Source organism: Cornus florida, unplaced genomic scaffold (assembly GCF_030987335.1).
Source record: "Cornus florida cultivar Cherokee Brave unplaced genomic scaffold, ASM3098733v1 CherokeeBrave_3.0.0_Hap2_Chr11, whole genome shotgun sequence".
In the NCBI taxonomy this organism is placed as follows: domain Eukaryota; kingdom Viridiplantae; phylum Streptophyta; class Magnoliopsida; order Cornales; family Cornaceae; genus Cornus; species Cornus florida.
In genome coordinates this window covers 120,076,613-120,087,398 of record NW_026775581.1, presented here as the reverse complement: position 1 = coordinate 120,087,398, position 10,786 = coordinate 120,076,613, and the positions used below count along the sequence as shown (strand labels likewise).

The 10,786-nt window shown below is 33.4% G+C and overlaps 1 protein-coding gene and 1 non-coding gene across 2 annotated transcripts; one reads left to right on the top strand and one right to left on the bottom strand.

Moving 5' to 3' along the window:
* The first annotated feature begins 2,750 nt into the window (after positions 1-2,750).
* TRNAW-CCA (transfer RNA tryptophan (anticodon CCA)) lies at positions 2,751-2,822 on the top strand. Its single transcript has one exon. It is a non-coding gene; the product is annotated as a tRNA-Trp (tRNA).
* A 1,269-nt stretch (positions 2,823-4,091) lies between these two features.
* On the bottom strand, positions 4,092-10,577 carry LOC132285258 (uncharacterized). Its single transcript, XM_059787427.1, has 7 exons — positions 10,366-10,577; positions 8,205-8,441; positions 6,337-6,675; positions 6,206-6,252; positions 5,807-5,869; positions 4,907-5,039; positions 4,092-4,658 (listed from the first exon to the last, which is right to left on the bottom strand). Exons 2-7 carry the CDS (start codon positions 8,323-8,325, stop codon positions 4,642-4,644), a joined length of 720 nt encoding a protein of 239 aa, XP_059643410.1. The 5' UTR covers positions 8,326-8,441; positions 10,366-10,577; the 3' UTR covers positions 4,092-4,641.
* Between the last annotated feature and the right edge of the window lie 209 nt (positions 10,578-10,786).

The following is a 10,786-nucleotide window of genomic DNA, read 5'->3' as shown; positions in this document are numbered from 1 at the left end:
CTTAACAATTTTAAGTAATATTTAAATTCTGTTATTAAAATACACTTAATTGAATAAGCACTTAATCACATAATAGCTATGAAGCACGGACACAGATACGGGATACGGGTACGACACGACACGACACGGATACGGCGACACGGCAAATTTCAAAAAAATAGGACACGGACACGGCGGGTATACGCCTATAAAATTATATATATATATATATATATATATATATATATATTCAAAATATAATTACTAGAATCTTGTACAAAAAAATAAAATAACAACAAAGAACAGAATTAATTTCAATAATTTCATCTCTGTTGTAAGAAAAATATAGACAAGACAAAACAGAAAATAAATGAAAAATAAAGTTGATCCAAATTCCAAACGAAGATGTGCAGAAAAGACATAACTATAACGAACTAAATATGTATATGAATAAACATATATACTTTTAGTCTTTCACAAAATTTTGTTCATGTAACTTAAATATATATATATATATATATATATATATATATATATATCTTATTCATGAAGAGAGATAATTGAAGAAGAGGAGAGATTGAGAGGAGTGAGAAAAAATAAATTTTGGACACTTTACAGAAGTGTCTGACCGTGTGTCCGAGCCTCGGACACGCGTGTCCAATAAAAAATAATATTTGGACACTTTACAGAAGTATCGGACACGGGTGTCGGTGTCCGAAAAGTATCTGACACGGGTACGGAATCCCTGGGAGTAGTGTCCGTTCTTCATAGCATAATAGTAATGTTTTATGAAGTCAGTGCAAATGAACCAAAAGTAGACCAAAATGCCCTGCCCATTAAATATATATATCTTATTTTAACCACAAATATTGATTTCTATCCAAATATCATAAGATGTCAATATACATGTCATGTCCCACACTATGGTTTGGAAGTAGAAGAAGCCACGATCACAGAAGGCAGGTTAAGGGTAGGGTTAGTAGGTTCGGGAAGAGAAATATCTTTGTAGCAAATATAGAAACACTGGCAAACATAGGGGTGATTGTCTTTGCATTTTCCCCATCCAGTAGAAAAATACTTTGCGCAAAGCTTATCACAGAGGGACCGACTGCAGGAGAAGGGTGGTGGCCCACACAGCTTTTCATCCTTGCAGATTAGTGTCAATTTGTAACTTTCACCTGTTCATGCATATATGTCATCAATGATATATATTAATATATATACCACATTGCTTAATGTAAATTAATCGAACAGATACGTACACGTATATATAAATGAAGATAATTAGAAGTATTGTACGTACCAGCATGGATTGAGATAAGAAGCATGAAGATGATTAGAACTGTTGCAGAGCACTTCATATCTTGAGTTGAAGGTTGCATTAATATTATGTTGATCTGTATTCATCATAACCGACCGGGTACAAATATATATATCCTCTTAGAGAGAGAATAGTTGGGTAAGTTTATGGATAGGAAAGCAAAATCTGCTTGAATGGAATGGGTGGGGATGTTTATGGGTAGGGAATTGTTACTCAACACCATTTGAAGGGGTGGACGTTTATGGGTAAGTAAAGGTTAATTAGAACACATTGCTGGAACACACAGGAATCAAACAAACACAGCCTAAGGAAGAAACTAAAAATTAATGATATTTTTTTGGTAGCATTCATGCTAGCTTTTAATTAATTATCATGCAAATTTGAATGTATTGACTGTTCTAAACCAGGAGTAGAAATAGGGATTAAATAATTTTGCTCGATGGTAGAGGTTGGAATTAAGGATGCGTTTAGTAATGTTTTCGTTTTCTGTTTTTGCAGTCGCAAAGAAACAGAAACATAATTTTGTTTTTTGAAGTAAAAACATAAAGCAAAAATAACTTTTAGTAATCTTTGCTGTTGCCACAATTTTAATAACAAAAAACAAAAAGCAGTGTTTAGTAAAACATTTGTTACAAAAATTTTTTTTTTTTTGGAAATCTGAAACAAACCACAACCCATACATGTATAACAATTAATAAATAAATAAATACATGGCGTACAATTGTATAATGTATATATATAGAATATAAAAATAGATTTTATATATACATATATATTAACAAAAAATCTGAAAACAAACCACAACCCATACATGTATAACAATCAAAAAAAGGAAAAAAAAAAATACAAGGCAAGATACTAGTAAGACTGATTCTCCTCCTACTCTGAAACAAAAAACTATTAAATCTACAACCCATACATGTACAACAATTAAAAAATAAAAAAAAATTACGGGCAAGATACCATTCAAGTCTTAGATCTGTTGAATAGAGGAAAGAGAATGAGATACGAGGACATACCTTTTCTGAGAAGAGAGAAAGAGAGACGTGAGCCCTGTGATGAAGAGAGAACAATGAAGAAGTATTAATGGAAGAGTAAAGAGAAGAAGAAAGTACTAATGGAGTAATGTCAGTAGTTGTGTATTAATGGGAGAGTAATGTCAATTATTGTGTAAAAACGAGGGAAACAGTGGTGAAAACGTTTCCTCTGCTACAGAGAAAAAATACAGAAAACATCATTTTGATGTTTTCTCTTTCTTTCACAAAAATGAGAAATGTTTTTCATTAAGAAGAAACAAAAACAAATTATTAAACATAATTTTTGTGTTTGTTTCTCTTTTTTAAGGATTGATAACAGAAAACAGAAAATGTTTTGGATTACTGGACACACCCTAATATATGGGTTATGGATTATATTGATATTGCTTTTTTACTGGAAGAAACATGACAGTGGATCCTTGGCGCAATGGTAGCGCGTCTGACTCCAGATCAGAAGGTTGCGTGTTCGATTCACGTAGGGTTCAATTTCTTTTCTTTCTTTTTTTTAAATTCATTATACCATGCCCATTATGGTCATTTCATGATGATTTGAGTCTTTTGTATGGAAACTTAATACTATATACACAACACCACATATTAGTCAGAGCTGTTGTCGTCACATTCATTTGTCAAATTATACTTGCATCATATTCTTAACATCGTTGTCTTCTATAGTTCACAAATTCAATACTATTGCCCTACTTACATTCATATGTACCATGTGTTGTCCTGTATTTTGGGGAATTAGTTACAACCCACCATGATTTTAACATAAAGAAAGTCAAAACTCATCAATTTCCCTTCCAACGCCCACAAATTCAATACTATTGCCCTAATTACATTCATGTATACTATTTTCTTTTTTTTCCTTTTGAATAATTATACTTAATTATTTTAAGTTATTTTAAGAATTTAAAATACCCAAATAAATCATTAAAAGGAAGGGACCACGCCAAAAAAAAACTAATTTTTCTTTACATTTCCATTTTTCTTAAATCCTAGTATTAAACTTGGTATTATTATAGTTTTTACTTTTCAAGTATTGATAAATGGATATCTTGGACTTATGAATTAGAAAAAAAGAAGAAGATAATAATCAAACATAGACTTAGTTTTTTCATTGATTTTGGCTTCATTCTCTTCCTTCTTTTTCCGTCCCTCGTTATTGTGATTTTGGTTTCATCCTTTTATTCTTTTTAATTGAATTTTTTAAGAAGATAATATGATTTCCTTGTATATGGCCTACAATAACAAAAGAAAAAAAATATATCATCACCATTATTATCAATGGAGTTGAATGGCTTATGAAGATTTGATACTTCATCCATGCTTCCCATACTAACAAGATCAATTATAATGGTTTATAAAGATTTGATAATTCAGCCATACTTCCCACAGTAACAAGATCAATTACTTTGTTCAACTCTACCATGTCTTCATGTATAAGATTTTCAATAAGTTCTATTGTTACTTACAAATATAAATCCTAAACCCTAAGGAGAGGGAGAGAGAAAAAGGAGATATTTAATAGAAAGAATTGCCAGAGAGGCTGGAAGTGATCTAAAAGGTTACTTGGGAATTTGGTGAGAGAGAGGGAGACACATATTTCTTTCCATAACTAAAAGGGTATTTGTGATATATATATATATATATATATATTTATTTATTTATTTATAAAATGAAGGATAAAAGTGTCATTTATTTTAAAAGTGTAGTGTAATTGTTGAAAAATGTAGTGCAAATATAGCCTCCCATAAATAAAATCCCATACATATATGTGTGTGTGTGTGTGTATCTTAATTTAGGTAGTCGGGTGGATACAAAAACAAGGGTGGTATATAGCTGATAATTGGGTTTACACAGTTAATAACAGTATCAGTTATAGGAAAGAGAGGCCCAAATCAGCTATCCATGTGGCCCGTCTCAGAGATGTGTAGCAAGCCTGACACTGCTGTATACAGTGCACTCATCACTGTTCAGCTCCGCTCCAGACACAAAGCCGGCTTTGGCTAAAGATCTTGGCTATTTTAAAAAATGATGTAGGCATAACATTTGACATACAAAATCCTTTGGAGAGCTTTTGCTCAGCCCTGAAATGATGATCAAGTTGATGCTTCGTTTAAAGAATCTTGATGCAAGCAGAACCATTAAAAACTCATCCCAGCCTTTTCGGAAACATAGATGCCCCAAAAACATTCTAAATCAATTGGTGCCTATGGATATAAGCACAATTATACTGATAATACAACGCCACAAGTAAATTTAGAGCACCCTCAAGTTGGATAGTATTGCAAATTCAGCCATTCAATCTTCATCCGACTCTGCAACAAATCAAAAAATAATGAGACTGATGGTCGGTTCCAGATTAATGACAAGTTTTCCACTCTAATATAAAGTTGTAGGAACCTTTTTTCAGTTTAGTAAAAAGATGGCAGTGAGAGAACAGGAAAGCAAGGGGACAATCCAAAATATTTCCCTATTTTTAATTAATTAACGAAGGATCACCTCCTTACAATATACACATTGCAAAGAATGGGATACAGAATCTTAATAAAAAAGAGAAGCATACCACGTATGGCCTCCATGTTGTCTTCCTTGTAAACACCAAGAGGTGAACCATGGACGGATAGAAGCATCTCCCCATGTTTAGGAAGCCTTAGAGTTTTGGGTGTCATTCCAACAGACAACCTGTGGCTACTCACCTGCAATTATAATTATAGGTACTATAGTCATTTCCAGCAACTCTTTTACCACAAAAAACAAACATAACAACCATCCTAATGCTTCTTTAGCTTTTAACTAGTAGCACATTGTTAAAGAATTGTCATTCTATTTAACTACTTTAACCAACAACCTCTCATACAATTTTCCTTTTCATTTATTCAATTAAATAAATTGCAAAGCCATATCATTAATGATATAGCACATTTTAGTCTTAACAAATTAATGATATGAATCTTGCTGTCAAAATCCTCATACGTCTAACTCCAGAACCCTACATCATATTGCAATGGGCATGCAACAGGCACTCCCCTTTTTAGCAGTATAACAGAACCATCAAGAATACAATGCAATTTCACCTAAGCTTCTTCAGCAGATTGTCATTGATATTGCATCCCATTGATTTTATATTTTATTTTTCCCGAGAACTAGTAGTAAATTTCTGAACTCACTTTGTGCAATCCAGTTAATTATTATATTTTTTTTTTCTTAGTTGGTACTCACACACCCATGCCTCCACTGAGGCTTGAACCCTAACCTCCCTTTGAGAAGTAGGGGCTTGGTACCGCTGGCCCACTGGCCGTTGGTGTAAATCCAGTTAATTTTTAGAACCCTTCAATCTACTTTGGCAAATGAAACATGATTTTGAATTTTATTAAATTCCTAAAAAGTAAAGATCTGTAGAAAAGTAATAAAGAACAAAGCTCAGCTAAAATAGAACCATCCAGAAATGACCAAGAAGACAAACCCCTGGAGTTTGAAAACCATCTTGCAAACCAAGCATTTGAGTACCAGACGGTTCCTCCAAAACCTACAAGAGGAAAAATTTGAAGCAGAAAGTGAGGAAGGAAACAGAATTTTCAGATTGTGTCATCAAAGCATTATTTTATATGTTGCCATCTGGAACAAAAAAAAAAAAAAAAAAAAAAAAAAAAAAAAAAAAAAAAAAAAAAAACACTCAATATCCCTTGTGATTAAACCTTGGAAACAGTTGCAACATACTATTTCAAAAAATATTGTTATCTTCCACTACACAACACTCCAGAAGAGCATTGTCTAATAAGAAAATTTGTCCCATCCAAAATCCAAAAGCCCCCCACCCATCCTCAAACAACACAACCACGACAGAAATAACGTAAGAACGTACAGTATCCTTGATATGCAAATTATCAGCACCAAGGAGGCTTGCCTTAACTGCCACCAATCAGATAACTCGTGTAAGGTACAAGCACAGCAAGAAACTCAAATTCTAATATGTCAAAAGAGATTTATCAATACCTGCTTCGGTTGAAAATTCAAAGCCACCAAAAGATGGCATTGCAGTAGAACAATCAGGATAAACTATGGACATCCGATGTAGAAGAGAAGAATGTATGCTTCTTCCATCAGCTTGGTTCATTGTTAAGTTACCATCTCTATCCTTCCATTGCACTTCGTGCTGTCCATATTTTCCATGTTTAAGAACAGACAGATTTGGAAGGTTTTCCTCGAAAAATTGCAGTACAGGAGTCTCCAGCTGTTCCTTCTTAAAGTATGAGCGAAGCAAGTGCAACCCAGTAAGCAAATGTTCAATCTCCATATCATGAATGGCCCTAATTGCAGCACTTCGATGTTCAACTGTGAAAGATTTTTAAAAAAGGTAAAAAATTAACAAAAAGAAAGGGAATAAACATTGACCACAAATGCACTTCGTCATATATGAGGAAGATCTTATAATACAAAACATGACGAAGAAAATACAGACAGTGCATAACCCAGCCACTGTTTCTCTACTCCACATGAAAAATCCCAATCCTAAAAAAGGAGGGCCTGATGGCAGATTGCCAACACCACACATGCAGTCAAACCACATGAACACTAATCAAGAAACCTAGTTTGGGAGCAAAGGGAGGCCAAAACAGTAAAACACATTGATCAAAGCATGAGGATCTGTGTGATTGCCATGGATTTGTACTACATATGTTAGTGCTTTTAACATACATAAAACACATACTAGCCAATATAAAAGCAAAATGCTATAAATAACAGAATTACCCAATTGGTTTTTGGTACTAAAATGAAGAGAATATTGTACCTCAAAACTACAATCTAAAATGTGTATCAGACTAGTCAAAATAAAATTTCAATATGTACATAAATATGCAGTTGCGAGCTAGCATCAAAATATATGCCATTAAATTTGAAATTCAGAGCTGATTGAAAAAAGAACAGATAGAGATAGATGGATAGATGCAACATGAATCGTAGAAGTATCTGTTTTCCAGTAAAAGAGACTACAGGAGAATAACCAGTGTGGACCAGGGAGTTATCTATAGGGGAACTTGCAATAGTTAGCAACCAGTGTATGGTATCAGCCAATGAGTTTGCAACTCAGATGGGTTGAGGGGTAACCCGAGCTCAACCAATTATAAAACCCTCAACCCAACAAAAAGCTCTCAATCGGAGCTTATATTCCATGGGTTGGTCGGATTAGTTGGAGCAACCTCAAATCAGTCGGACCAGGCTCAAATTACAAATTTTTTAAACAATACTGTTACTAATAATACTACAACTTGAATCCAAGTTGGACACCCGACACCTCTATCCAAGCCCGACCAAAATTATGATCCAATTGAGAAAGTTCAATCCAATCCAGCTCAAGTAACAATAAAAGAGCACTGCGAGCCTGTCTGAGAACCTGGTCAACCCACTCAAGTTGCACTTATATCAGCCAACAAGAGACATACTGCCCTTTATCCGAATTTTTATCCCAATACATAGATCAATAAAAAATTAATGCCTCAAAAGTGTTCAAATTCAACAATGCATTGGCGTCTCACAAATTTAGAATTCATACTATGGTCAATATATAATAAATGGATAATGTAATAAAACTAAAATAAAAAGATCTGAAAATATTTTTATCAAACAATTCCACTATTCATTACCAACAATAATTACAAAATAGCAAATGAAAAGACTTGTCTGAGAAATCTTATGGGAATCCCTTTACAAAAATCTGTGTCATTTTGGAAAAAAAAAAATCAATTGAATTAGAAAAATGATGAGAGAAGCAACCACTTGGAGAAAAGATGGCACTTAGTTTTTCATATTAGAAATAGACAGCGTGTAAATAAATGAGAAGAAACACGTAATGAAATGCATACTTTCCTGGTCTCTGATTGTGTCTTCTTTCTTTTCAAACTCCTTTGGACCAGCACCATCTTTGTCGCTTGCATCAGATGAAGCAGGTGGTTTGACAGCTCTCTTAACTCTTCGTCTTGCCATTGATTAAGAAAATGTAATCTTGGAAAAACTTAAATTTAAATGTGTTACCATCAGCAGAAAAATCTCCTTATTTAAGTGGACCGGTATAAGGACGTCCTGAACAAGAGTTTTCACACCTGACCCGAGGTAACATATTTAGTAATCATATGAGTAAATATCAACATAGATGCCAAAAGAAAACCAGTTTAAATATGTCAATTGATGGTAACACCTAAACAAGTTTGTCGGGCACAGAAAATATGTTCCTAAATCACCCTTGGTAGTTGGCTTAAAAGGATACACCAATGTAGAACAATATGGACAAAAGGACTTCAAAAGCAGCAGAAATCCCTAATCAAGTTAAATAGGTCTTTAGAAATGGAAAAAATGTGGCAAAAATGTGGTTTATGTGGCAAAAATGTGGTTTATGTGGCAGAAATCTAAAAGAAGGGAGAGGGAGAGGATGGTGGGAAGGAGACTTTCCTTTAATGCTTGCTTTTTTAGATGTTATGGTTTATGTGGCAAAAATGTGGCATAGAAGATGTATGCACAAAGTGCAATCTAGGTGGAGACAACACTTGAAGTGCAGTGAGGATGGTATGCTGATCAGACTAGGTGCTAGCAACATACTGAGTGATGCAAGAAACAGTTAAATCACGGTGCAGAGGTGGTATTGATTTGGTTCTGTTAAATAAATCATCAATTCCAGCTTTCCAATTAAGTAGCTCGAAATATGGGTCTTAACTAATTGCGTTTGTCTCAACTACAATCACCTAAACTAAAAATCTGTTACAAATATGAGTCTTGTTTTTACAATTTCAGCTTCTAAACCCACTGAAGTACACCCTAACACTAGAAAGTTATAAACCACAAGCATAACTTGGATCTTAAACCAAAAGCTTGGGACATTTCATTTAATCATAGGTTTAAAATATTTTTGAAAATATTCATTTCATTTGATTTAGGATAGACTTTGAATTTATTTATTAGTTAATGTTAGATCTAAGAGATCGGTGGTAGTTTAAGTTTGGGAAACACAGATTGATGGTTGCCATTTGCTTTATTTGGAGGCAGTCGGATAGAGATTTAATGGTGGTAGAGGCTATTAGTGAAGAGTCTGCTACAAGGTTTGTTATGGGAGTTGAGAAGGGAACAGAATTTACTTTAAGTTTGACAAGAAAAAGATGACAGTCTTGTTTATTTAACTGATTGGTAATTGTGAAAAAAAATTCAAAAATTTGATTATTACTTCCATAACCCAATATATCTGTGCTTTTTATGAGTATTTGAGTTTATTTTGGTACACATGTATGTTAATCCTCAATTATAGAGGCTAACATTAAATTATTTTTCTTTAAGAACTAGATTCAATCAGCATGAAACTTATAAAAGGCATCTTCAAATAGTTATTTGCACTCAATTCACAAATAACTAATTTTTAAAGTCTAATTATACTGAATTTAAATTTATTTTCATGTTTAAGTGCACATTTGGTCATAAAAGTAGCCAAAATTAGAAATCATTAAGCTTTTTCATCAGACAGTGGCATAAAATTCAATATAAATTTAGGGCCCTAAAAAAATATCTTTGAATTAAAATCCAATTTTTGTGATAATGGGATTAAAACAAGTGTATCAGTACAATATTGTCTGCCTTTGTGTAACAATCAATACAGTCTCTCAAGCGGCCCTAACAAGAATCGCTATAAGCATTTACCAAAACCATATCAACACGAGTATATGTGTGTGTGTGTGTGTGTGTGTGTGTGTATCTGTGTGTGATTATGAAAATATATCAATGCAAGCATAAACTTCACTATCAATTGACATCCACAAATTAACTATCAAGCAAAAAAAACCCTAATTCCGTTGTTCGAGAGTAATGCTTCAAAGAGATACAGAAATTATAGCTGTTTGAGTTTTCCTATCAAAATGAAGATATTCAAATGCTGATGTTTGTCAAGCAATATCTAGAAAACAAACTTACAAGTGTATTTAACGTCATCAATGGACGATTGTTGAAGCAGATTTTATCAAGCAATATCTATGTAAAAAAACTTACCAGAAAATATGTATGTATATATAACAATCTTCGATCGACAATTGCCTCCGATCACCGGAGCTTGCTGCGTGAATTCGCCGGAGATAGAAAATGAGCACGAGACTTGTTTTGTGGTAGCGACTCAAAATCTGATGTGAACTTTTAAATTTTTTGGAATTTTGGTCTCTTTCAAAAGTTTCCCTCTATATGTCAAAAGTTTTAGGCCCAAATCTAAACTGCTCAATGTTAAATGTTTTTTTTTTTTAAATTAATTCCCGTCTTAAAATAATTGGACACGCGAAGTACCTAACTATTTTAAAATAAAATATTTGATAATGTTGCGTACTCAATCACTTTCTCATTCAATTTTAACGTGGGACAAATGATCCTTGTTACATTCTCTCTCATCCAAACTTGCAATGCCCTCATTGAAGTTCGGGCC